General features: G+C 39.1%; 3 protein-coding genes across 5 annotated transcripts in view; 1 reads left to right on the top strand and 2 right to left on the bottom strand.

Annotated features, from left to right (window-relative positions):
• Window positions 1-7,870: 7,870 nt before the first annotated feature.
• LOC118656941 lies at window positions 7,871-21,477 on the bottom strand. The gene is made up of 3 exons (XM_036310744.1): window positions 21,427-21,477; window positions 10,428-10,517; window positions 7,871-8,953 (listed from the first exon to the last, which is right to left on the bottom strand). Exons 2-3 carry the CDS (start codon window positions 10,459-10,461, stop codon window positions 7,902-7,904), a joined length of 1,086 nt encoding a protein of 361 aa, XP_036166637.1. The 5' UTR covers window positions 10,462-10,517; window positions 21,427-21,477; the 3' UTR covers window positions 7,871-7,901.
• LYSMD3 (LysM domain containing 3) lies at window positions 8,022-16,310 on the top strand. 2 transcript variants are annotated; one of them, XM_036310746.1, is made up of 4 exons: window positions 8,022-8,163; window positions 11,467-11,732; window positions 14,252-14,609; window positions 14,727-16,310. In XM_036310746.1, exons 2-4 carry the CDS (start codon window positions 11,478-11,480, stop codon window positions 14,915-14,917), a joined length of 804 nt encoding a protein of 267 aa, XP_036166639.1. In that variant the 5' UTR covers window positions 8,022-8,163; window positions 11,467-11,477; the 3' UTR covers window positions 14,918-16,310. The 2 variants fall into 2 exon arrangements, with proteins under 2 accessions (XP_036166639.1, XP_036166638.1); XM_036310745.1 differs by having other exon boundaries at window positions 14,252-16,310.
• POLR3G (RNA polymerase III subunit G) overlaps window positions 19,287-26,469 on the bottom strand; it is a 38,301-nt gene continuing 31,118 nt past the window's right edge. Inside the window, exon 8 of one of the 2 annotated variants that reach the window (XM_036310748.1) lies at window positions 19,287-21,598. In XM_036310748.1, the coding sequence (XP_036166641.1) occupies window positions 21,512-21,598 (87 nt within the window). In that variant the 3' untranslated portion in view covers window positions 19,287-21,511. The remainder of the gene's footprint in view (window positions 21,599-26,469) is intronic. The other variant, XM_036310749.1, reaches the window with a different exon arrangement.

Below are 26,469 nucleotides of genomic sequence, written 5' to 3'. Positions count from 1 at the left end.
TGCTGGACCCACAGCAACCGGACTGGCCCCTGGAGCCCGGGCTCAGTTCGCCCTGAGGGGGGGGGGGCTAGGACTGCGCCCTCCATCTTGCCCTGGGTCCTCCAGTTTTGGGGCGGCCGCCATGTGCTCAGGAGAGTGCCTTCTTCCCGGAAGCCCAGGCCCCTGCTGGCCACGCCCAGGATTTCTTTAAACTAACCAATGACAATCAAGGGACGTGCGCGCCAGAGAGATGACCACATCCTGTGTAACAAGACCCGACTCACGCCTGGCCAATCGGCGGGGCCCACAGTCCCCTCCCCTGCCCTTACTATAAAACCCACAATCCCATCAGGCCTCGCTCTCTCGGCCACTGGGCTACCATTGCATCGGTGAGTGTGGTCGGGGAGTCGAACTAGTTCGAAATGAAGGACTCTTTGCTTTTGCATCGGACTGACGGGCTCCCTGGGGGTCCTGGGAACCTTGAAATCTGGGCACAACACTGTACACCAGCAGTGAATGCATAAATAAGTGGAATGACAAATTGACCTTTCTCTCTCAAAAATCAGTAAAAATTTTTAAACATCAAGAAGAATTAATACTTAGAAGTATATTTATTTAATCAATAAAATGCAAAAAATGTTGAAATGAAAGAATATAAATAAATGGAAAGACAGCCTGTATTCATGGATTGAAAAACTTAATATTGTTAAGGTGGCAAATGCTGCCAAAGAGATCTACAGTTGATATAGCTATTGAAATGTCAGTTTTGCACAGATTGCCTTAACTTCATAAATGTTGAAAGAGGTTCATGTTAACCATTCTTATCATAATCTCCTGGTTGAAGTTTCCCAGTCCATTAGCAATGCATTTGGATGCTCTCATTACACACATCCAACAAACAATAGCAATCATTCTTATGAAACTAGAATTTTAATGAGTAAAGAGCAGATCTTTAGAGAAAGGTGAATATAAATCAAGGAAGATAGGACAAGGCAGGAAGAAAAGAAAATTTACTATAAACTGTTTCAGGTATTCATATCATATGCACCTTCAAGCTCTAGCCCATCCAGTTGCTATTAAAACAAATAAGGTAGAAGGGCTAGTTAGCATATCTTATTAGATTAGGTGATGGTTTTACAGGTTTGCCTTATAAGTGACCATGAAATTTTTATATAAAGAATGATCCTTTCTCAATCTAATATCTTCTTTTGTTATCAGCATTGATTATAAAGCCTACATAATTTGTGTTTGACAAAGCCAAAAATAACACACAAGAAATTTTCTTTTGAGGACTGGTATAGTAAAATATTCATCTTTCAATGAAATGAATGAAACAATAAGATGTAGAAATCTTTACAAATCAAAAATTCATTTATATTATGTTATGATATACTAGTAGATGAAAGGGAAGTTAGTAAAGTTTCTATTAATAGACTAGATTCTCCTACAAAATAACAGGTTAGATTTAGAATTGAAAATGAGTCCTTTTCAAACAACAAATCAAAGAGATGAATTTCAGTGTGTTTCTTTTTAACAGACTACTCACCGATCACCATATATCATTGCCAAACACTACTTGGCATGGAAAGGAAGGAAGGTTCCACTACTCTTGCTATATACCCCACTGGGTAAATCCAAATGTAAAATACTCTTTAAAGTCAGCAGGAATTCTTTGCTTCAAATAATTCTGAAGGCATTTAGAAGCCAGATAGGATTAAAGTGTGGGAAAAAGGTGGAAAAATAATCTCAACCTTAACTATACATAAAAGAAAACATGTAAGAAGGAAAAAGAAAATCTTTATTTACATCCAACAACTGCTATAGTGGTTAAGTATGGTATATTTAAAATTAATGGGGGAAAGGGGCTTTAAATACAGACTCACTAATCAAAGTCTGCAAGAAGGAAACAGTAAAAAATATCTTTAAAACCAAAATTGAGCAACCTCACGAATTCGTTTGCTTTGAAAAAAATATTTTTAAACTAAATATTTGTAATCCCAATCAATCTGACATTTGATCTTCTCTCTCAAGCCCACCTCCCTCTTGCCTGAGTTACTGCAGGAGCCTCCTAACTGATCTCCCTGCTTCTACGTAAGCCCCCCTAAGTGATCCTTTTAAAACGTGGATAATAATATCCTGCTCTGTTCAAAATCCTCTCATGGTTTCCCATCTTACTCGAAGTAAAAGCCCAAGTCTTGGCAATAGCCTACAAAGTCCGATCTCCAATTTGGCTCCAACGTCATTTCCTACTGCTCTGCTCCCTTGTATAAACCTCTCCAGCCACACTGACCTTCCTGCTGTCTCTCCAATACACACTAGGCACAGTTCCTCTCAGGGACTGGGCTGGCAAGCCACTTCGTTGCTCCTTCTGGCTGACAAGTTCTCCCAGGTACCAACATGGCTCACACACTTCCTTTCTTCAGGCCTATGCTAGTCTATCATCTTTTAAAACAGGTCTTTCCTTACCCCACCCCCCCCCACCCCCATTGCAGATGACAAGTCCTCCCACCCAAAACACTCCAACCCCCCTCTCTACATACTTTTCCTCCATTAATTTATCACATGTAACATATCAATATTTTTTTCACTTATTTGGTTTTCTTTCTCTTCTACCACAAGAATATAAACTTCATGAGAGTGAGGACTTGGGCCTGTTTGTTCAGCACATATACCCAATGCTTAAAACAGGGCCTGAAATACAGAAGGCACTTAAGTAATATTTGTGGAATGAATAGATGTAGTTTCTGTCTTGGTATATTCAGCAGTATCTTCACTTTAGATATATACATCCCACAGTTCTATGATTCTTTATATGAGCATGGAAGCTTTGCTTTTGAACTTCTTGCTTGGTTTTTCAGATACAGTTGTTTAAGCTGTGAGTTGTCACAGTGGTCTGTAACTACTTGGAAAGAACCCAGACTAGAGTGAGAAGACACTATTCCGTTCTCCCTTTATGCTTCCCCACCCCCTAATCTTCCCAACTCCATCAACACAACCAAACACCTAAGAAATTTAACTGGATGGCTGCTCTCTAGACTCTATTTTGAATTGCACCCTACTTCTGGATGATCACCTTCTGCCCTCATCCAATTCCATATACTGGGTCATCCCTCATGTTTTCCTTTGGTTAAACAGTTATTTAAATTCTGTCTGACCACCTTAGATCTTTGGAGGAGTAAACACAACAGCCAGCGGTTTATAGGTTATAGGTTATTCACCCGCACGGATTTACCTATGTGGCAATAGTGATTGTAAAGATCACAGGAAAGAAAGCATTTCAAGTTATAGTCTACTTAATTACAAACATGTAACCATTTCTTTCTGTGTGCACTATCTAGCTAAAGAATTTAAGAATAGTATTTGCGAATCTACTTTTTATCTAGTAATGTCTGTGCAGACGGAAACATTAGGATGATCATTGTCAAGTCATATTTAATATCCTTGAATGACTTTCTAGCATTTATAAGCAATTCTGGATGCCTGAAGTATGCTTGACTCTTATCCACATTATTGCAGAATGGTGATTATGATAATCACTATGCTTTACTTTTTATAAATTCTTTATTACTTCAAGTTATTAAGTATTACACATCTCCTCCCCCCTCCCCCACCCACCCACCCATTGACTGCTTCCTGGCCACTCTTACCCCCTAGCACATGCTCTCACCAAGCCCCTAGTGTCTGTGTCCATTGGTTATGCTTATATGCATGCATACAAGTCCTTTGGCTGATCTCTTAACTGCCCCCTCCCCTGCCTTCCCTCTGAGGTTGGATGGTCTGTTCGATGCTTCCTTGTTTCTGGATCTGTTTTTGTTCATCAGTTTATGTTGTTGGGTAATCACTGTACTTTAAAATCAGAGTGAACAGCAATTAGGCAGGTCATCTGGTGGTTCACCTCTAGCAGAACATATCTAAGTCATGCAATCTGTTGGGGTTTTTTTTTTCTTCAGGATTTCTAGAGAAGAATCACAGTAATTTTCTCTACATATAGTTTGTTTGAAGGTCAAAGATGAGGGAAATTTTTTTAAGGTTTCATCCCATAATCCAGTTTTAAATTCATTTGTGCTTACGTATTTCCTTAATGTATTTGCTGGTTTTGCTGCTAGAAAGTAGAATTAGAGAGAAAGACTGATAAAAGGATATAGGAAGGAACAGAGTAAAGGGGGAGGAATGAAAGAAATCTGGCAGAGAGAAATCAAGAAGAAATATAAAAAGAATTCAATGTTTTGTTACTCTTTCACTTTTTATTTCCAAGGCTCTTGATCTGGTTCTTTTCTCCGGGCAGTCACTACTTGAATACAAAGTACACACTGACTCAGGAATGATTAAGAGATGGATGGTTGATTATTTGTTAACTGTGGACACAAGTCCACTTATTCAATGATAAAATATGGTCAGTCCTAATATTTTTTAAAAATATATTTTATTGATTTTTTACAGAGAGGAAGGGAGAAGGATAGAGAGTTAGAAACATCGATGAGAGAGGAACATCGACCAGCTGCTTCCTGCACACTCCCCACTGGGGATATGCCCACAACCAAGGCACATGCCCCCGACCGGAATCGAACCTGGGACCCCTCAGTGCGCAGGCCGATGCTCTATCCACTGAGCCAAACAGGTCAGGGCAGTCCTAATATTTTTTAATAATAAAAGCATGTGGTAATAAAAACTCAACTTATATAGAGAGGTCTAAGAAGAAAAGGAAAAGTCTCCTGCCTATTCCCCTGCCATATCAGGTCCTTTTCAACCACTGTTAAAAATTCCTTTAGTAATTTTCCAGAAAGAAAAATAAAATGCATTATCCTGTATCGATATATGAATATGTGATGGGGTGTACATTTAAAATTTTATTCTATAGAAATAACATCATACCTCCTATATGGCAACTTACTTTTTTCTCTTTAAAATTCATTTTGGAGATCTTCCCATGTGCCTATTCATGGAAGTCCCACATGTAAGGAAACTTTCTCTTTTTAAGCAGTGTATCCCAATGTCTAGAACAGAGGTCTCACATATACTTTTCCCCAAAAAAGAAATTGTTAGGTAAATGAATGAATAAATCAGAAAATACAGATCAACTTCATTGTTTTGAACAAAAGTATAATATTACATTATTTAAATGTACAAGAATATCCAGTCTGCTACTGATGAATATTTAGAATATTTGCAGGTTTTTGGCTATTACGATAGTAAAATTTCCTAAACATATGTGTTGAATCATATCCTTATATATCTGTATGTGAATCCAAGGTAATTACTTAACAATAGTTCAGTCAATTGCATTTTTAACTATTATACATATTGCCAAGTATCACTCCTAACCAGCTGTGTGAATTTACACTCTTGTTACAATACAATTTTTATTCTGGAGCAAATCTGAAAACCTAAAGGTAGTGACAGAAACACACATTCTTAGAAAATACATATTCTTTCATCTACAGCCTTTTAATGAAAATTGTGTCAGACGAGATCTCAAAAAAATGAAAAGCCTTTGGCTTTGCTAAGTACTGGGGACATCCTTTTTCTCCAAGACAAAGTATTTGTTCCTACTGGCCAGCTTTTTGGAACTTGGCCAACAATTCATGGTTAACTGCCTCCTTTGTATATTTTAATAATAAAATATAATTCTATTATTGTTTTTTTGTAAGTTCAATAACTGCATCTTTGTGAAATATAAATAACAATTTAAGAGCATGCAGATGTCATTGAGAAAGTATTTATTAAAAAAAAAAACCAACGAGCTGCAGTCCTGTAGAAGTGCTTGAAACACTATCACTAGGGCTCTCACAAGGATCCCACTGCCTATTGACATTAAAATAAGAAAAGTAACCTATGTGCAGAAGGAAGGTTGTATGCACATTAACATTCATGAAGGCTGAGCAGCTGAAGCCCTACACATCAAGTAGGGAATATATCCTTTGTCTACTGATGAGAAAATGTCGCAGTGATAAATGGTTACAGACAGGGGTGTCACAAGGGCAAGGGCACACAGAACAGCTCTGACAAACTTAAAAAAAAAAAAAATTAAATCTTCCTTTCCTGCAGTTCTTTTTGTCGCATTGTGGAGCACAGTGCCTATTCCCTCAAAGAAAAGAAAAATATTGAATACCGAATTCCTAACCTTTACTGAGACACTTCCCAGAAAACAAAAAACATACACTTTAGAAATAATTTAAAACAAAACTTCAAAGGCCTCATGATGCATAAATACCGTATTCAGACATTTTGAAAAGAAGTGGTCTACACCCTGCACATTGCCTATATGATCTAAAATGTATAGTGTCATATGGTCGTCAAAGTAAAAGTCTGTAACGTCAACACTGGGAGACCTTAGGCCCATCATTAAAATGCTTTACACCAGCGATTTTCAACCTTTTTCATCTCATGGCACACATACTAATTGCTAAAATTCTGCGGCATAGCAAAAAATATATTTTTTGCTGATCTGACCAAAATATATTTTTTGCTGATCTGACCAAAAAATAGGCATAATTTTGATTGATTTACACAAAAAGGGGTGGGGGATTACTAACCCTTTTTGCTCCAAAATAACTTTTAAAAAAATCAGGTGCCTATCTATACTTATATATAAGGGTTTTGGTACCTAGATTTAACCAATCAGATGCAACTTATTATGCATGTGACTAATAAGATGCAACTCTATTATATGACATATATGTCCCCCAAAATGTATACACACACTTTGAATAATTATAAAGGCAGTGTTTACTAAAATACATTTTATTTTCAAAATTGAGCTACTAGCTGTTAAAGTGTGTATATATTTTTTGGGGACATCCTGTATTCATGGTTCAAGACATGGACACCTAAGGCTATTGTTGTGTTGGCTGTTGTCATTTTTTTAATTTGGCAATCTAAAGGAAAGGAGATTAGTGGCCCTGACTAAATAGTCAAGTGTTGCATGTTTAAAAATCCTTGCAGCACATACACGGGTTGAAAATTGCTGCTTTACACTTCTTTACCTAAATTCAAATAGTCATTTAGTAAAGTCCTGAGGAAAATCACGTATGAAGTCATTGGACAAACTAATCTGTTCGTGATTATCTCATACACCTCAACTGTAACCACCAATGACTTTCAGTTATTTTTCAAAACAAAATAAGTTACAATTTGTATGTAGTTGGCTTTGTCTCATTGAAGACAGGAAGCCTGAGAACCAGGGCTAGAGGGCAAACATTTCCCAGGGCCTGACTCTAGGTGGCTCGCTCTCTTTACCTATAAACACCAAGGCCGAAATAATCATCTTCCGCCGCCTAAAGGGTTTTTTCTCCAGTGTTTTGCCTCTTCTGCAGAGGTCTAGAGGCTTCAGCATGAAGAGAAATAAACGTAGGGCAATTTTATAACACACAAGCGTCAATACTGTGATTATGCGCGTCCATCCCCACCCTGCAGAAACCTCCAGATGCAGCGCAATAAGAAATGCACAACAGCCCTCGGCAAGTCCCCCGCGCCGCCTCACTCGGCGCTTTCCCGACAGTGTGGTCCGCGCTGTGCAGATGGACAAAAACACCGCCGCGGCCGCCCGGGAACCGAGTTAGCCGAGAACTCGGCCGCGGAGCCTGCAGCGGGGGCGAGTGGGGCGGAGCCTGCAGCGAGGAGGGGCGAGTGGGGCGGAGCCTGCAGGGGGGGCGAGTGGGGCGGAGCCTATAGCAGGGGCGGGTGGGGCGGAGCCTGCATGAGAGGCGGGTGGGGCGGAGCCTGCAGCGAGGGGGGGGGCGAGTGGGGCGGAGCCTGCAGCGAGGGGGGCGAGTGGGGCGGAGCCTATAGCAGGGGCGGGTGGGGCGGAGCCTGCATGGGGCGGGTGGGGCGGAGCCTCCAGCGGGGGCAGGTGGGGCGGGGCCGCGGCGTCCCTGCGCCTGCGCGCCCGCATGGCAGTTGGAGACCGGGTTCGGAGCAGGCTACTACGCCCCCGCCCTCCGCCTCCCCCCACCCCGTCCCACCTCCGCCCACTGGACGCGATGACGCACCGCAGGTTTGCGGACGTGGCGGCGGCGCAAGGCCGGGAAGGCGGAGACTTTGGCCTTGGCGGTGGCGGTGGCGGCGGCGTAAGAGGAAAACGGTGGCAGCCAAAGACAGGCGTTCGGCCATGAACTTGCCCGGGACGGCAGCGGCGGCGGACTCGGGTGCCGTCTCCTCGTGGCGTCCCCCTTGCTAACGGGACAGGTAAAGATGGCGGCGAGCGGTGGGGAGTGGCTCCGTTCCGCGCGGCAGGGTTGGGCCCCCGCCGCATTCTCCCCGGAGGCGACGCGGGGCCATTGGCCGCGGCTGTGTTGGGGGCGGTGGAGGGGACTGAGGTGGAGACCGGGGAGACAGGCCCCCACCAAAGCCCCGCGGCACATTGTTGGGGAAACTGAGGCCCCGGGGAAGGAGTTCTGCGTGCCGGATCGACGCAGTTTTCGGCCCAAACACGCTTTCTCCCACCCCTTGGTGTCTGTATTGCATATTCGCTGACGGCACCTTGTCCCCATCGCCCAAGTGTCACGGTGTGTGACATGGACACCTGGGGTTGAATCGTCGCAGGGAATGACACGGAAAGGAAAAGCTAGACGTGTGGGCTGGGGAGGGAGGGAAGTTAAGTTTTTAAACGCGGGATTGGCGCTGCTGCCCCGGTGCTGAGCTCCCTGGTCCCCGGGCAGGCCCTCCGGTCCCGCGGTCCCCCGCAGGCCGGGCTGACGCAGCCGGTGGCGGGTTTGTGGCTGCTCGTAACTGCGGACAGGCTGGCTTGGCTTCCTCTCCCGGAGGGGAGGTCCGTGCCTTCTTCTCGCCCAGAGAGAATGAAGAGCAGTGAAGAGAAGCGAGCCAGAGGACGAGGACTGTGTCCCTGCTAATCTCCCGTAGCTGCTCAGATGGTCGTCCGCCCGGCCAAAGTCTAGCTTCTCCTCAGTGAGACACACAACCAGTTCTTGATGATTCAGAAGCAATGCCAGCGGGCGGTTTCTGCTGCCTGCATCTCCTGCCAGGGGGAGTTAAGCGATAGTGAGACAGATAAAGTCCAGTCTTCAAATATTATTTTACCACTACAGGCCCGGTGCACGGATTACGGGGGTGGGGGGTGGGGGTCTCACAATCCAGCCGGCTGGCTCCTAACTGCTCACCTGCCTGCCTGACTGATCACCCCTAACTGACCCCTCCTGCAGCAAGCCTGATCACCCCTAACCACCTGCCTGCCAACCTGATCGCCCCCAACTGCCCTCCCCGCCCCCTCCCCCCCACCGGCCTGGTTGCCCACAACTGTCCGCCCTCCCCTCTGCTGGCCTGGTTGCCCCTTACTGCCCTCCCCCAACCCCACTGGCCTGGTCGCGCCTCACTGCCCCCTCCCCAACCTCCGCAGCCCTGGTTGCCCTCAACTGTCCCCTGCTGGCCTAGTTGCCCCCAACTGCCCCCCCCCCCCCAGCCTGGTTACTCCCAACTCCCCCCCCCCCCTCCCCGTCGCCCCATGCAGCCTGCTGTTTGTTTGGTACTGTTACTGTGATGGCGTCCCAGACAATTTGCACCTACCTCTATTATTAGTATAGATATATCATGGACAGAGGTTGATATAAATATCTAAAATGGTTTTTGGGCATTGCTCAGTGACTTTTAGCTGTATGTACTAAGCCATTGTGGGGTACAATATATGAGATAGAAAAATTCTAACGGGTGGCATAACTGGGACAGTATAGCCATGTTTAAGCTGTGGTATATTAAGTGGTTATTAACTTTTTAAAGTCATGGACACCTTTTGAAAATACGAAAATCATAAATACTTTCCCTAGAAAAATATGCATACATATAAAATGTGTCTATGAATCATAGGAGTCACAGGCATTCCCTAGATTAAAGACAGAGGATCAAAAATACTTGATTAAATAAGTGGAAATAAAATAATTATTTAAGGTGAAAGTGAGATATTCTTTCAGCTTTTTGAATATTAAAGCATCCCTAGTTTATTATGGTGCTAAAACAAGATGAATCACTTTGTTACTTGAAAGAATTGATCAGGCCTTCAAAATTGCTTTTGAGATGCAAAATGTGGGGAGCTTTCTTTCACTTGGTAGCTGTCAGGAGTCCCAGTGAATGGTAGGTAATAAATAATGTAGCACCTGGAGGAATAGGTGAAATAATCTACTTAATATATAACTATTAGTTATCTGTGTTATCTGAATGGAAACCTTTGAGTTTTTAAAGCATTATGTTGCCATAGAACAGGGTCAGAAACTGGTTTTCAAGGGTTGGGTTCAATTATATGAAATTGTTCCAAAAAATCTGTAAGTATCTGTCTACATAGAAAGTATAATTTATTGTCATCCAAACCTCACAGACTTTTGGAGTTTGTGTTTTCTGATTTCTTTTTTTCTCATTTTCATTTGGTACTTGTTTATAATATTCACAAGTGAACTAAGTCCTTCTTTTTGAGACATAATTTTGCCTTGGCTTTTATGACATACGGTTTCTTTCTCCTCTGAACACTCCTTTTCCCATGTTCTTTGCATGTTGATTGTCCTTCACCAGGATATTAAATGTAGCAGTTCTTCAAGCTAAAATCGGAATGTGGAATTAGTTTGTTCTTATATTGTTCATTTTTAATGAGAATAGAGTAACTTGATGAAGGTGAGTTGTGAGTATGCAGTAAAACAAAAATAATTTATTGATACATGTTTTTAGCTTAGGCCAGCTCTCATTCAGTCTTACAATGTCTTTTCTGCAAAGCTTCCAGAGAAGAAAAATCCCTGGTCGAGCAAAATCATGACCTATGTAGAAGTCACCTACTGTAGTAAATATAAAAAATGATGTCAGTATGATCCAAAGAGGTAGGGAGGTAGGTAGGTAGTGCAAAAAATATTTCAACCCCAAAAAGTTTTGGGTTTATAAAAGTATTTGGGTTTGTACCTATAAAACATTTTGTGTGTGTGTTTGTATATATATATATTCTCACATGTTTTTAAGATAATATAAAAGTAGTTATCTCATTTTATTCTCATACTCAAAATAAGGGGAATTTAATTTTTTTACCTACAAAATGATTATAGCAATTTTTTTTATTAGCCAGGCCAGTATGGTTCAGTGGTTGAGCATCAACCCATGAACCATGTCGTCACTTGTTTGATTCCTGGTCAGGGCACATGCCCGGGTTGTGGGCTCGATTCCCAGTAGGGGCCGTGTAGGAGGCAGTTAATCCATGTTTCTATCTCTCTACCCATCTCCCTTTCTCTCTGAAAAATCAATAAAAATACATCTTTTTTTAAAAAGAAAGAAAATATAATCACCTTACATGTTTTGTGATATATGGTCTAAAGAATGGATTACCTCTTCATCCCACACCATTGTCTCCACTGCCAAATATATTCACTGTACTTCGTCAGGTATAAAACTTGAACCTAAATTTTAAAATAACTAAAACCATTCTGTCCTGAATGTATGACTCATGTAAAGCCAGTCAAATGGATCAGCTATATTTTAAACTTTTCTCTGCTTTCTCCCCCCCAGGTTTTGACATTATGGCAGGGAGGCATCAGAATCGCAGTTTTCCTCTTCCAGGAATTCTTTCCAGTGGTCAAGTATATACATTTGGAAATTGTACAGAGAGTGATGTTTTGGAGGAGGATGCTGAAGTATATGAGCTTCGATCCAGAGGAAAAGAGAAAATCCGGAGAAGTACATCAAGGGATAGACTAGATGACATTATAGTATTAACAAAAGACATACAGGAAGGAGATACTTTAAATGCAATAGCCCTCCAATACTGTTGTACGGTAAGTTTTGATTTTGCAATAGCAGTCCAAAATAAATTATTTGTTCATAACACAAAGTGAAATAAATTCTGTGCCTTTTTATTTTGCTCCTCCTCCCCTTTTCTTCTGTCCATAGAAATCTGTATCCTGTTGGTGGATTTTAACTTTTTAAATTTTTAAGTGAATACTTGAATTTGTTATTCCTAAATCCATGCTTCTATTTTCAGTACTGAATAACACCCAAATATGTTATCTTTTTCTCCTTATCCAAGTAGTAAGAGAATGTAAAATCATATAAGGAAGTTTTTCCTTGCCCCAGTTTCCTGAGATAGCACATTGTGTATCTTTTCATACCTTCTTTCTGCTTTTAAGAATACACATATATAAAATTCATGGGAGGTTGGTGGTTTTTGTGTTTTTAAAGTTGGTTTATACCATGCCTGTTACTCTGCAAGTTGCTTTTGCCTTTTTCACTTCTTAGTTTATCATGGATAGTCCCTCATAGATCTAACTCATTATTTTATATATATAATTTTCTGTAGTATGGATGTACCATAATTATTAAGCCATTCTCATACTCATGGGTAGTCAGGATTTTCGCTGAGTTTTCTATTGTGCCGTGCATATCTTTACAACTGTATCTTTAAATTGAGGTACTTTTATTTCTGTAGAATAGATTTCCAAAAGTGGGATTGATAAAGGAAAAGTATATTTATTATTTTATTTATTTATTTTTTAAAATATATTTTATTGATTTTTTACAGAGAGGAAAGGAGAGGGTTAGAGAGTTGGAAACATCAATGAGAGAGAAACATTGATCAGCTGCCTCCTGCACACCCCCCACTGGGGATGTGCCCACAACCAAAGTACATGCCCTTGACCGGAATTGAACCCAGGACCCTTCAGTCCGCAGGCCAACGCTTTACCCAGTAAGCCAAACCGGTTAGGGCATATTTCTTATTTTAGTAGATACTAAACTGTTTAAACCCATTTTATATCTGTGTCATTTCAATTTTGCATCCTTAGCATGAAATCTGTTTTCATGTAAACACACTGATAGGGAAACTGTTTAGAACATTGGTTTTCAAAATTTTGTTCTCATACATCCAATAGAATTTTGAAATGTATGTACCTCGTACATTTTATTTATTTTTAATTTAAATTCTTTATTGTTTAAAGTATTACATGTCTCCTTTTCCCCCCCACAGACCTCTCCCCAGCCACGCCCAACCCCTAGTACCTTGTACATTTTAAAGTGAACTTCTTAAATACTTCCTAATAACTTAAAATAGTAATTACAAAGGTATCATTTCTATTAAAAATAAGACTGTTAGAATAGTTTTTAAATGTATGCATGGAATTCTAAATACTAATTTAGGATTTGCTACCTGAAATTATTCCTGTAAAATATAGATATATATGCTTTTTTATAAGTATGAAATTTCATATCAGTTTTTTCTATGATTAATATTTTCATCCTCACCCTCCAAATTTTTCATAATGTAAATTATTGCTATACTTGCAAACATTTTATGATTTTCTGTCATAGTTACCTGAAATAGAAACACACACATACAGGATGTCCCCCCAAAAAATGTGTACACACTTTCATAGCTGATAGGTGTTGAGTTGTATGAGTTCTTTGTATATTTTGGATATTATCCCCTTGTCAGAGCTGTTGTTTGCAAATAACATCTCCCATTTGGTTAGTTGTCTTTTTGTTTTGTTGGTTGTTTAATCTTTTTTTGTTGGTTGTTGATGAATCATTTGCTTTAAGAAAAAACTATCTTGAGGTAGTCAAATGACAAAGACCCTTTATCTTTACTGTCTCTCATCTCCTCTTTACTCTTCAATCCTCTCTCCCTGCTCCCACACATACACTTCAAGGGAGATGATTTTTCCCACAAGAAATTCTGTCTTCATTGGACTTGATCAGTAGTCTGCCATTGATCCAGTTCACCACTCCCTCCTAAAAACTCTGTTTGACCTGGATACTGCAGGTTTCTGATTTTCCTGATATTTAAGAATAGCTGATATTTACATAACATACATTACTTTCCTGGTCACTCTTAATCTCCTTTGTGGATTTCTCTTACTCAACATACCTCTCAAATGTTGGCATTCCTTAGGGGTCTTTCCTGTGTTACCTTTTATTCCTGTCTTTTTCTAGTGAATCCATCCTACTCTTGTTGCCATTTTGCTGGTAAACCACAAATATATATCTCTAGTTGAGATCATTCATCTGCATTTCAGACATATATGCTGGAATCTACTTAAATAGCTGACATTAGGCTGTTAAACATGGGAGATAATAAAAAGTTAGTTGGTGATTTCCTAAGACTGGTAGATCATAAGTTGTGTAGAACTGTTGTCCACAAATAAAATACAATCTCTCTGGGTATGATAACTTAATGCTACTAATAATTAAGCAACTCTTTTTCCCTCTCTCCGAAAATAAGTGGGATGAATGATTATTGCTACCTCTATTTTGATTTAGAATTCAATTGAATGTTTTGTTTTGTTTTGTTTTGTTTTGACAGGTAGCAGATATCAAGAGGGTCAACAATCTCATCAGTGATCAAGACTTTTTTGCCCTTAGGTCTGTCAAAATTCCAGTAAAAAAGTTTAGTTCATTGACTGAAACACTTTATCCTCCAAAAGGAAGACAGGCTTCACGTCCTTCATCTGTTGAGTACGTTCCAGAGCAACAGGAAATTTTGTCACTTAATGATTCTCTTTCTTCCAGTGAGTCAGCTGGCAGCTTTTTAAAAGAAGTAGACCGAGACATAGAACAATTAGTAAAATGTACAGACACCAAAAGAGAGAATCTTAACGAGGTGGTGTCTGCCTTAACAGCACAACAGATACGTTTTGAACCTGATAACAAAAACATTCAACGTAAGGATCCTTATTATGGAGCAGACTGGGGAATAGGATGGTGGGCAGCTGTAGTGATAATGCTGATAGTGGGTATAATAACGCCAGTATTTTATTTGCTCTATTATGAAATTTTAGCTAAAGTGGATGTTAGTCACCATTCAACAGTGGATTCTACACATTTGCATTCAGGAGTCACACCCCCATCACAGCCGAGAGAAATGGAAAATGGAATTGCTCCAACTAAAGGAATACCATTTGGCCAACAAGATGATCATAAACTGCATAGTCACAACTCTCAGTCTCCTGATGCTCAACACAAAACATAGCAATTAGCTCGTAATTACAGTGTTAATGGTCACAGGTTCATCTGGACTGTGGTGAATCAGTTATATTCAATAACCACTTCAAAAGCAGAAATTAGGAAGATTGAAGATGCTTTTGTTTTTCAGGGTTTTTTTGAGCCATTTACAAATGGATTGAGTATAAAATTCCTGCAGTTGTTAGTTGTTGATATTGAGAACAGTAAATTTATATGTTGTATCAGTGTTTAAAGCAAAAATATATTTTATGTGTCCAGGAAGTTCTTAACTTGGAAAACATTTTTCTTATTCAAGACCAGTTATGTTTAATTTTTATTTAAATAATTAAGGTTATTAATGTTTATTAAGTAGAATAATGATAGCACCAGATATCTGCAACTGAAGAAAATTTACTACTGTGAACCATCAAAATATTTAGTTGCAAAAGTTTGTAAAATTATTTATGATAGCACATACTTACTACTCTATTTTAAAACTTTTGAAAACAAGTGTAGCACATATGCTATGAAGATGTAAGTAGACACAGAAGTAGGAAAGCGATGTGTGATGTCTGTAATAGAGGCTAAGATAGAAATTAAATATTTTTAAGCCCTAAAATAATGTGTTATGGTTGAGAAGTTGCCAATTGGTCACTAGAACACTGGATTAGGTAAAAAACCTAAAGTGATCTTTGTCTCTTAAAAAGAGTGCTGCCTCTGCTTTTGATTTTTAAGTCATTATATTGGCCTGATATTTGAAGCACTTTTGCAATTCTTTGAAAAGTGTTATACATGTATAAGTTAGCATAATTTAGAAAGTAATTTCCTACATACTGTGATAAGATGTTGCTGTGTTACATACGGTAACATGCCTTAATTACATTTAATGCCTTATAAAATATGTAAGCTAATATTTTTAGAATTGAAAGGCATTATTTCAGATGCTCCAGTGGGATTCATTACATAGGCTGTATAAATTTGCCTCCACTTTCGCTATCAAGCACAAATTAATGGGGTCAAAACAAGTTTTCACTGTCTGCCTCTGATGTCTGTTGCAGAAAATGGTTCATTAAGCAAAAGCAAGAGTAAAGACACCTTTGGCATTAGCAATAACGGACACATTGCTTTATTTGTTGATACCTTAAACTTTTTCAAAGAGAAAAATGTTCAACTTAAACCTTTTTTCCCCTTGAACTATAGCATGAAATTGAGGAACAGAAGCCAAAAGTGTACGGGGCCACTTTTTAAAATCTGCTATGGATCTGCCAGATAAACATTTGCATACTGGTTTCATATAGTTTTTTAAAGTGTGTGTTTTTTAAAAATGTAACTAAAATGATTCATTAGAAGCAAGAGTTGGTGGAATCTGGATTGCCTGTTTTATGTATAATAAAGTATGTACCTTAAGATCTGTAATACCACCTCATTTTCTGGGCATTATTTCCTAATTTTAATGTTTCAGCTTTTTGACCACTTTGTATTTCAAACTCCAATCTTGATACAAAGTGGTGTGAATAAGCATATGTGGTAAATAGGATGTCATGTATCTTCAGCAGCAAAGTGTAAAAAGATAGGACAAGGACAAAAAGATAGGACAAGGACGTGAAGTAACAAAGCCTTTGCATATGTTTGAGGACCTTAGATAATGACCAAAAAGTGTTAATGTGGAAATTGTAGCAAATTGATTCTTTGAGTAACTCTGTAGTTTAAAATGTAAAAAATTATTTTAATGTGTCTTGGCATCTTGAGAAGATCTTTGTAATTTATGCTCAATGTTAACTTGGTCAGTTTACATTGTATTTATTAAGCCTGCTGAAAAATCAAGTTTTAGGGAAGAAAATACCAATATTTTAAGGTAGAATGGATTAGATGTCCTTTGAAGAACTTTGTTTACATCAAAGTGATGAAATTAAGGAAAGTCAGTGATTCCTTTTTACTAGTGGTACTTTGAGATTGTGATAGAGAGGTCTGATTCCCAGGATAAGTTATTTTTAAAGTAGTGAAGTGTACTGTGTATTTATTAGTGTCCTATTCCTTGAAGCACACATTATACCTGAATTCTATATTTTTAATTGAATATAATTTGAATTATAATTCTGTTATATATAGAATTATAGATTCTAATTGTGTCACTTTTAAAAGAAAAAATTCCTAAACATTTAGTAGAGAATAATTTAGCTTTTATAAAGTACTAATATACCTCAAAACTTGTAGCAAATGCAGGTTACTTTGTAAAATTTAATAAAATAAGAAAAATTGTGAATTTTAATTGTGTTGAAACCCTTATTTGAATTTACTTTGAGGTTTCACATTAGAATATATATATATACACATATACATGTATATAATATATATAATATATATATATATATATATGTATATGGAAGTAACAACTGTGTGAATCATTGCATTTGGTTCACTTAAAAAATGAGAGTTACAAGTGAAGAAAACTAGGAGGAGAGTTGTTTTTTAAAGTCGGTTCCAATGGTTAAGGTTGATTTGAACTAACAAATGCTGTTTAAGGAAATTTGATGATAGAGTCTGCTGGACACAGTAACAATTAGAAGACTGCAATGTAAAATTAATTTATCCAGAGGACTTTTTGTTTTCTAAAGCTTTTTCTTTTTCTGGACTCTACTTGCTGTTCAGTGGCCTGAAGAGTTCTTTCAGTGAACCATAATAGTTCATTGCTTAACAATTCTTTTTAAAGATATCTACTTCTAAAATTACCTACTTGGGAATATGAAGGATACTGCTGGAGTTTTAGAAATAAGAAGCAAGGATCCAAAGCGCTATAGGGTTAAGATGGAGTTTTTAGAAGTATTTAAATGGCGCTTTGTGATGGGAATCATTATTTGCAATTACAACAATGTTGCTCAGGAAGTTAGTATTTTCTAAGTATGTGCATATTGCACGGTTAGAGCATAGAAATCTCTGAATGCAATATTTAATTCTTTATATATGCATACACTATAAATCTTTTGTATAATGTATTTTATACAAATGCAAAATGGATTGTAGAGCATTATTAGTATGTACATTTGTAAAACTGGTTTTTAAAACTTTTTGCCCCTTTTCATATTTTAAAAAGATCTTAAAAATAAAGTTTCTATTTTATTATTCAATCTAAAATGGAAGCTGTTGAATTTAATTGAATAAAGCAAACCTTTTCTCTTCTTTCAAACTAGTTGATATAAAGACACCATGCACTATGTATCCTGGCCGGTGTGGCTTGGTGGTTGAGTGTCAACCCATGAATCAGGAGGTCAGGGCACATGCCTAGGTTGCAGCCTTAATCCCTAGTAGGGGTTGTACAGGAGGCAGGCAAAACGGTGATTCTCATTGATGTTTCTCCCTCTCCCTTTCTCTGAAATCAATTAAAAACAAACCCCCAAAACACTATGTAAGATAGAGCAAATTGCCAAAGGTTTACTAATTCAAATTCCTCCCTTGTTATACTGAAAATTCACTGGATTACTTATAGTATGTAAATAAAATGAAAACGAATTTCAGATGAATGTTCTTTGAGGGATCTTGGATCTCATGGAAGAAGACCTCATAAAGCAGGGTTCAGAACTTATTAGTGAGTTGTAGCTCAGTCATAATAATGTGCTCTACTTATGTGTAAATTTAATTATGAAACAAGAAACCTTTATACTTAATTTTTAAAAACTACATTAGCAAAAGAATTGAAGTTCTTTGGAGTTTTTATTCAATGGAGGAATTTATGTAATCCTTTTAGCATTTTTATTATCATCTTGCTCTTAAAACTGTAATTACATCTTTTTTTTTTTTTTTTAAAGGTTTTGTTTTTTTTTTTTAATTGATTTTTTTACAGAGAGGAAGGGAGAGAGATAGAGAGTTAGAAACATCGATGAGAGAGAAACATCGATCAGCTGCCTCCTGCACATCTCCCACTGGGGGATGTGCCCGCAACCCAGGTACATGCCCTTGACCGGAATCGAACCTGGGACCCTTCAGTCCGCAGGCCGATGCTCTATCCACCGAGCCAAACCGGTTTCGGCATTACATCTTTTTTTAATAATAAAAAAAAATGTTTTTATTAACTCCAGGACTTCTACCCATATTAAGGGCAAATCACAGACACTACATTTGAGGTAGTGGGGAAGGCAGGTTAATATCCTCTGAATTTGTTAGCATTCTCTTTTATGCAGTGTTGTCAGTCCATGAAGCCAATGATCACACTAATATTACACTGGCTGCCAAATCTCTTAGTTTGTTATCATGACTGTAATTACCTTGAGTTTCCTGTTGGTTTGTGCAAGAATATTTGATACTGGCATCCCTGAGTTATTTTACCAGATAAAATCTATATTAATAAATTAGCTTTCCCTATCAAATATATTTAAGTAGGTTCAAAATAAAACAGGACACAATTTTGTTTTGTATGAATTTAACATGTAAACAAATACAGAAAAATAAGCACTAAAGCAACAAAACAATATCTGCTTGTTAGCAATTTTAAAGACACTTCACCAACAAGTACTTTTTTATATATAAGATGCTATCTCTGCATTAAAGTTTACCTTCCTATGGAATAACTTCACAGTCTGAGATTTTAAGCTATAAAAACAAGGTTCATGCTGGCAAAGGAACCTGCAAACATTCTGCCTCTTTTCCAAAGGAGACAGACAATGCACTTGGGGAGATGACTGGGGCTTCCCGAAGCAAACCCCTGCCCAAAGGGCTGTCGTACCACCTTCAGGACTAGACTGTTGAAGACAGATGAAAGCTGGGGAGAAAAATACCTGTATCTTTGGTGTATCTGCCCTATTCAAGCAGTTATCTGTAGATTTACAATACAGCAAGCAAACAGAAGCACAGACATAAGCTTTATAAATTAAATGATATTAAGATACTAAGGAAGTGAGAAAATAAAACACCTATGTTAATTATTAATCCTAAATGACTGCCCATTACAACTAAAACTTTAAGTGAGGTTTCTACTCTAAGTACAATCAATTGCTGCTTTAAAGTAGACTTATTCATGTTTTCCATTTAAAATTTTTTATAAGTTTCTTTAAAGAAATATTTCACATATGAACAACATAAGCACTGGACTAATAACGGTCCTCACCCATCTCGAATTATCTGAGGAAGTATTAAAATGGAAAGTGATCTTTTTCCTGAAAAAGCCATTTTACAAAATGGCACAAGACAATATAAATTTTTCCCACCAGAATAGAAGATGGGAATCCAGTCAGATTACAATATATCTTGTGAGGAAAACATGTTTGTTTCTCAAAACAGTGTTTTCAATCACTTTACAAGCTATAATTTTTTAGAGGGCCAGACACAGAGGTTATTTCTAGATACTAAGAGAATGAGTACATATGGTAAGGTCTGGTTGGTCTTTAAGCAGTTCTTATAGAAAACTGTTTACAGAAAATCAAGCTCAATTTCAAGGTTGAGTTTAATGGTAAGGGTAGAAATAGAGTCCAGGATTCTGAGTTTCAGGTTAGAGGGTAATAGGTGATATCTTCCCAAAAGGTAAAAATAAACATTTCTTTTGGTAGGTAATACTAATAAATAATTTTTGAAATATATGACTTCCATTCAAAATCTTTGGCATTTGTGAGTCTTTAGAGGCTAAGGTTTTTAGGTATTCCCCCTCATTCTCACTATAAAAAGTCAGGGGAGCTAGTTTTTAATTAAGACAAAAGATTAACCTTAATTTCAAAGTGACCTGAGTTTTATTCTGCACTGTTATATAAACCAACTGGATGGCTATAAAGTCCTTTGAAATATAAGAGGCCATCATGCCTCGCAGGTTGCACACATGCATTCTGCAGTGAGATTTGTGTGACTAGAATTTACCCCACACTTTTGTAAAGTACAAATTTAAATGCCTAATTTTTCATAAGCCCAATTATTTGAAATATCAAAGTTATTACAGTGAGATGATGATTATTTCACATATTGTGTGGTATGAAGTTACCAAATTCAAGTATACTTAATATTCCTCCCAAGTCTTTGCACTGGCTGAGATGTAAGCTATAAAATTTATATAGCTCTGACTGATATTTTTCTCTGTGTATATTTTTTATCACAAACTTCTAATCTCATATGCAATTTTAAGAACTCAGGTAGGTTTATGGAGTCATCATATAGTAGCATAGAACATACCATGTAAAAGTAGAAAGTAAAATTAATTTCAAGTATTTTGTTTTTAAAGTGCTCCATGTGCAGTATTAAATCAACTTTCAGGTTACAGAAACCCATTATGATGGCAAGTAATAGTTTTATAAAACATCAGAAAGCAGTTAAATAAAAATAATTTTTTCAAGTATGAATATATAGATTAAAAGATGCAAAAACTCTTTAGGCACATTCTAATCCAAATAATACCAAAAATAAAATTTTCACTTGAATACGTAAGAGGGATAAAGAGGTGCTTGAGAAGGAATGTCAGAGTGTCAGAGACTAATTGGTAAAGTAACTAGTGTGTAAACTCAAAATGGTACTGAATATTTTGGTAACAAATATTGTCAATAAAACAGAAACAAAAATACTTACTCATTCCTTATCAGAAATAAGGAAATAAATCTGTCCAAATGCTCAGAAGCTGTATCATAGAAATATTTTTGGGGAAACTTCATAGCTAATAGGTTGCTTCATCCATGTTGTCATCACTGTCTACGATAAAATCATCTCCGTTGTCAAAGTATGAATTAATGTAGTCATTTTCCTAAGTGAAACAATAGATCCCTCAGTAAACATTAAAATGAATGAGTAGTAACATTATTATTAAGAAACATATGTAGGCTGTCCTTTTAAGTTTACAAATATGAAATTTAGGTAATAAAATACATCAGGCTTAAAAGGAATCTCTGCTATGCCATCTGCTTAGAAAACACATTAGTTTTCACTCGCATCTACCTGTGCTGCTTTCTTCAAGACCACCACCTCAGGCATCAACTAAGAGAACATGAAGGGATGCCTATTACACTTTAGTCTGACACATTTAATTCATTACTCCTCAGTGGGATGATATATGATTAGCTAAAACACTGAGCACTTATTTAAAACAAATGTACGGACACTTAAGAAACAGCCAATTTTTACATTAACCTTAGGCTACACTAGAACTAAGGTTTTCAGTCACAATGCACAACTGAGCAAAAGCAGAGGGAGTTTTGCTTCCTATCAAAAAGGCCTCAAGAAACCAAATCAAAACTAGAGGATGCTGTAATACATTCCATCTACAGCAACTCATTTCCATTAGGTCAAGAGGGGTTAGTCCCCAGGAATATTCCACTTCTTATGGCCAAGATTATTACCCATATAAGTGACTTAAGATAACTCTATGCTTTCTATCAAAAATTCTCAACAAACAAGTGCTGGTGAGGATGTGGAGAAAACTCTAGGACACTGCTGTTGGGAATGCAGACTGGTACAGCCACTATGGAATACACAGTATGGCAGTTCCTCAAAAAATTGAAAATGGAACTGCCATTTGACCCAACAATCCCACTTCTGGGAATATATCCTAAGAATCCTGAAACCAATCAGAAAGAATATATGAACCTATGTTCATAGCAGCATTATTTACAATAGCTCAGATTTGGAAACAGCCAAGTGCCCATCAGTAAATGAGTGGATAAAAAAAAAAAAAAGTGTTAGATTTACACAATGAAATACTATGCAGCTGTAAAAAAGAAGGAGCCCTTATCTTTTGAGACAGCATGGATGGACCTGGAGATGACTATGATAAGCTAGTTAGAAAAACACAAATAGAACATGGTCTCACTTATATGTGGAATCTAATGAACAAAATAAACTAAGGAACAAAATAGTTCCAGAGGTATGGATGCATGGAACAGAATAACAGATCTCAGTGGTGGTTGGGAGTGTATGAGGGGATGGGAAGAGATTAACCAAAAAACATATATGCATATATGCATAATCCATGGAAACAGACAATAGCACGGGGAAGGCCTGGGGTGGGGCGGGGTTGGGTGGAGGGAGGCAAAAAGAGAGAAAATGGGAGACATCTATAATACTGTGAACAATAAAAAAATAATATTTTATTTCTGAATATAAAAGTGATGCATGACTATATTATACAGCACTTTTAAATGTAAAGATTAAAAGAAATTTAAGAAAATTACTAACCAACTGCAATTTGTGGACAGTATTTGGATTTTGATTGGAACAATTTTTTGAGACAATCTAAAAAATTTGAACAATGGCTTAATATTTGATATTAAGAAATTATATTTCATGCGTTAGGAATAACACTGATACTATAACATTGTTAAAGAGTTCCTATTTTTGAGTACATACTGAAATATTTATGGATCAAATGATACAATGCCTAGGATTTGCTTTATAATAATCCAAGGCACATGAGTTTTGAAGTGGGGGGGACAGGAACGAACTTAGTGGGTGAATGACTGAAAGATCAGCAATACAGTGATCATTGTTAAAGCTGGGCTGTTATTTTAAGTCACTAGATTTTTGCACATGATTGAAATCAACTACAATAAAAACTTAATGTCCACATCTCTACTGTCTACAGTAGGAATTAGGACAGTAAGAAATAGGGACTATTCCCAAAAGAAAGTCTCCTGGATACCATCTTATTTAGTATCTCCATGGTGGAATTTTATATATAAACTAGAGGCCCAGTGCACGAAAATTAATGCACTGGGGGGGGGGGGTGTCCCTCACCCCAGCCTGTGCCCTCTCACAGTCCGGGACCCCTCGGGGGATGTCCACCTGCCAGCTTAGGCCCGCTTCCCTAGGGAGCGGGCCTAAGCCATCAGTCAGACATCCTTAGAGCTGTGGAGGAGGCGGGAGAGGCTCCTGCCACCGCTGCTGTGCTTGCAGCCATCAGCCGGGCTTGTGGCTGAGCAGAGCTGCCCCTGTGGGGGCGCACTGACCACAAGCGGGCAGGTCCTGCATTGAGCATCTGCCCCCTGGTGGTCAGTTCACATTATAGCGACCAATTGTTCTGCCTTTAGGGTCAATTTGCATGTTATCCTTTTATTATATAGGGTTTATATAAATAATGCAGGAAAGGTAACTTCTATTATTCAAATATATATATTTCATTACTCTGTCTTTCCTAAATACTGTAAGTTTCTGTATCTGGCTAAGACCCTTACCATTTCCAGGATGTTGGCTTGGCTTCTCTAGTGCCAAGTAATCCAACAATGTTTGGAAACTGGCTGAAGCCTGAAGCCAATGTATGGAGGAGGCATGGCATGGCTGAGAAATTGAAAATATGGAACGGGAAATGGCATAAGGCATAAGGTCTCAATAAAGGGCAGGACAATTAGCTCTAAACAGGATGAAGGACATTTCTTTTTCCGTTGATAAAAAAGAGAAGGAGGAGGGAAGATAGTTAGTTTGAAAACAGAGGAAATGAAATAAAAGAGAGTTTTCACTTGACGGTTTTATTTTCTGTATGAAGGTGGATGCTATATCTGCTAAAAGTGAAAGTAAAGGTAGTCAAGAAGAGGGATTAAGAAGAAAGATGATCTAAAATACTTGCAATGGAGAGCTGACTTGACAAGAGAAACAGAAAATGTGTTAGCCAGCCAAATGGGACTAGTGTGTTTTTTTTAGGGGCATCAGTTTTTATGATTCTTCAGAAAGCTCAATAGGCAGACTTGGAAGGAAAAGGAGGGAGACAATGTAATTGATCAAGTTTGCTTTGGTCTTGAGTATGTTCTGGGAGACCAAGGGATAAGAGCAATAGCAACAAAGAAGTTGAAGGGTGAGCAAGGGCTCCTTAGGGAAGGAAATAAAACAGGGAACCAATAAAGTAGAGATAGAGGATCAGAGGGTTTGGTAGTTTTAATCAAGTCAGTTCAGAAATAAAGTGAATGATCTGGAAAGAAAACTGGAGACAAATGTGATATGTTTAATTTAAAAATGTTTAGAGTTAAAATTTATCTGGGAGAATAAACAAACAATACTCAGAAGAATCCTGAAAAAGGGTAACACACTCTAAAATATTAGAAGATTTTAGTCATTAGAACAACGATGGTTCAGAAATAGAACAATGGAATAGAGTCCAGAAATATCTCTAAGTAGATGTGGAATGCTAACAGTTGAAAAAGGAGAATTTTAAATCAATGAAGAAAGCAAATCCTATCTAATAAAAGAGAAACATGGTAATTAGCGTATGACCGCTACCCTTCCCATTGGCTAATCAGGGCGATATGCAAATTAACTGCCAGCCAAGATGGCGGCTGGCAGCCAGGCAGCTTGAAACTAACATGAGGCTTGCTTGCTTCAGTGACCGAGGACTCCAACGTTCCGCGCCTGCCGCTGCCGGTCTCTGAGCCTGCAGTTTGAAACATTGTAACAAATATAGAAGCTAAACAAAACCCCAGAAACCAGCTTTCAGCAAGCTGGGATCTCAGAGCTAGAGTTGATACAGAGTTTCGATTATAGAACCTAAACAAACCAGATACCTGCTTTCAGCAGCTGAGACCTCAGAGCTGGAGCCAGGCTAAAGCTGGCCCAGAATTAAAAGAAAAAAGAAAAAAAGGAGCAGTTGGGAGCTTCAGTCACCCTCCCAGCCTGAAAACAGCCCTCAGCCCCTCACCCAGACTGGCCAGGCACCCCAGTGGGGACCCCCACCCTGAAGGGTGTGTGACCAGCAGCAAACAGCCATCATCCCCTCATTCAGGCTGGCCAGGCACCCCAGTGGGGACCCCCACCCTGATCCAGGACACCCTTCAGGGCAAACCAGCCAGCCCCACCCATGCACCAGGCCTACTCTATCCTATATAGTAAAAGGGTAATATGCCTCCCAGCACCGGGATCAGCGGAGCCACGAGGCCTCCCGGCACCGGGATCAGTGTGACAGGGGGCAGCGCCCAAACCCCCTGATCGCCCTGCGGCTCTGTGTGTGACAGGGGGCAAGGCTACAACCTCCCTATCGGCCCTGCTCTGTTCCTGACAGGGGAAAGCGCCCCAACCCCCTGATCGGCCCTGCTCTGTGCCTGATAGGGGGAGCTCCCCAACCCCCTGATCATCCAGCGGCTCTGTGTGTGACAGGGTGCAGTGCCCCAACCCCCTGATCGGCCCTGCTCTGTGTGTGACAGGGTGCAGCGCCCCAACCCCCCCCACCCCCCACGGGCCCTGCTCTGTGTGTGACGGGGTAGAGCCATAACCTCCCCATCGGCCCCGCACTGGGTGTGACAGTGGCAGCGCCCCAACTCCCTGATCGGCCCTGCTCTGTGGGTGATAGAAGGCGGCGCCCCAACCCCCTGATCGGCCCTACCCTGAGCGTGACTGAGGGTGGCATTGCAACCTCCCAATCCGCCCTGCTCTGTGCATGACAGGGGGCGGCGCCCCAACTCCCCAATGGGCCCTGCTCTGAGCCCGACCAGGGGCTGCACCTAGGGATTGGGCCTAACCTCTGCCACCCGGGAGCAGGCCTAAGCCAGCAGGTCGTTATCTCCCAAGGGGTCCCAGACTGCGAGAGGGCACAGGCCGGACTGAGGGACCCCCCCCCCCGAGTGTACAAATTTTTGTGCACCGGGCCTCTAGTTATTTCATAAATGAGGTTACCAACTGGCTAGCTATCTGGAAACAGGT

Source organism: Myotis myotis, unplaced genomic scaffold, assembly GCF_014108235.1.
Source record: "Myotis myotis isolate mMyoMyo1 unplaced genomic scaffold, mMyoMyo1.p scaffold_m19_p_5, whole genome shotgun sequence".
Lineage (NCBI taxonomy): Eukaryota > Metazoa > Chordata > Mammalia > Chiroptera > Vespertilionidae > Myotis > Myotis myotis.
Note: the sequence above shows the minus strand (reverse complement) of the source record. Positions and strands in the feature narration are given on the sequence as shown.

Coding starts and splice junctions, on each gene's coding strand:
- LOC118656941 (XM_036310744.1), bottom strand. CDS start 10,461: ATGGGAAAAGGAGTGTTCAGAGGAGAAAGAAACC. Junction 8,954..10,427: donor GTTCAGAGGAGAAAGAAACC/GTATGTCATAAA, acceptor TCCCCCTGGCAG/GAGATGCAGGCAGCAGAAAC.
- LYSMD3 (XM_036310745.1), top strand. CDS start 11,478: ATGGCAGGGAGGCATCAGAATCGCAGTTTTCCTCTTCCAGGAATTCTT. Junction 11,733..14,251: donor CCCTCCAATACTGTTGTACG/GTAAGTTTTGAT, acceptor TTGTTTTGACAG/GTAGCAGATATCAAGAGGGT.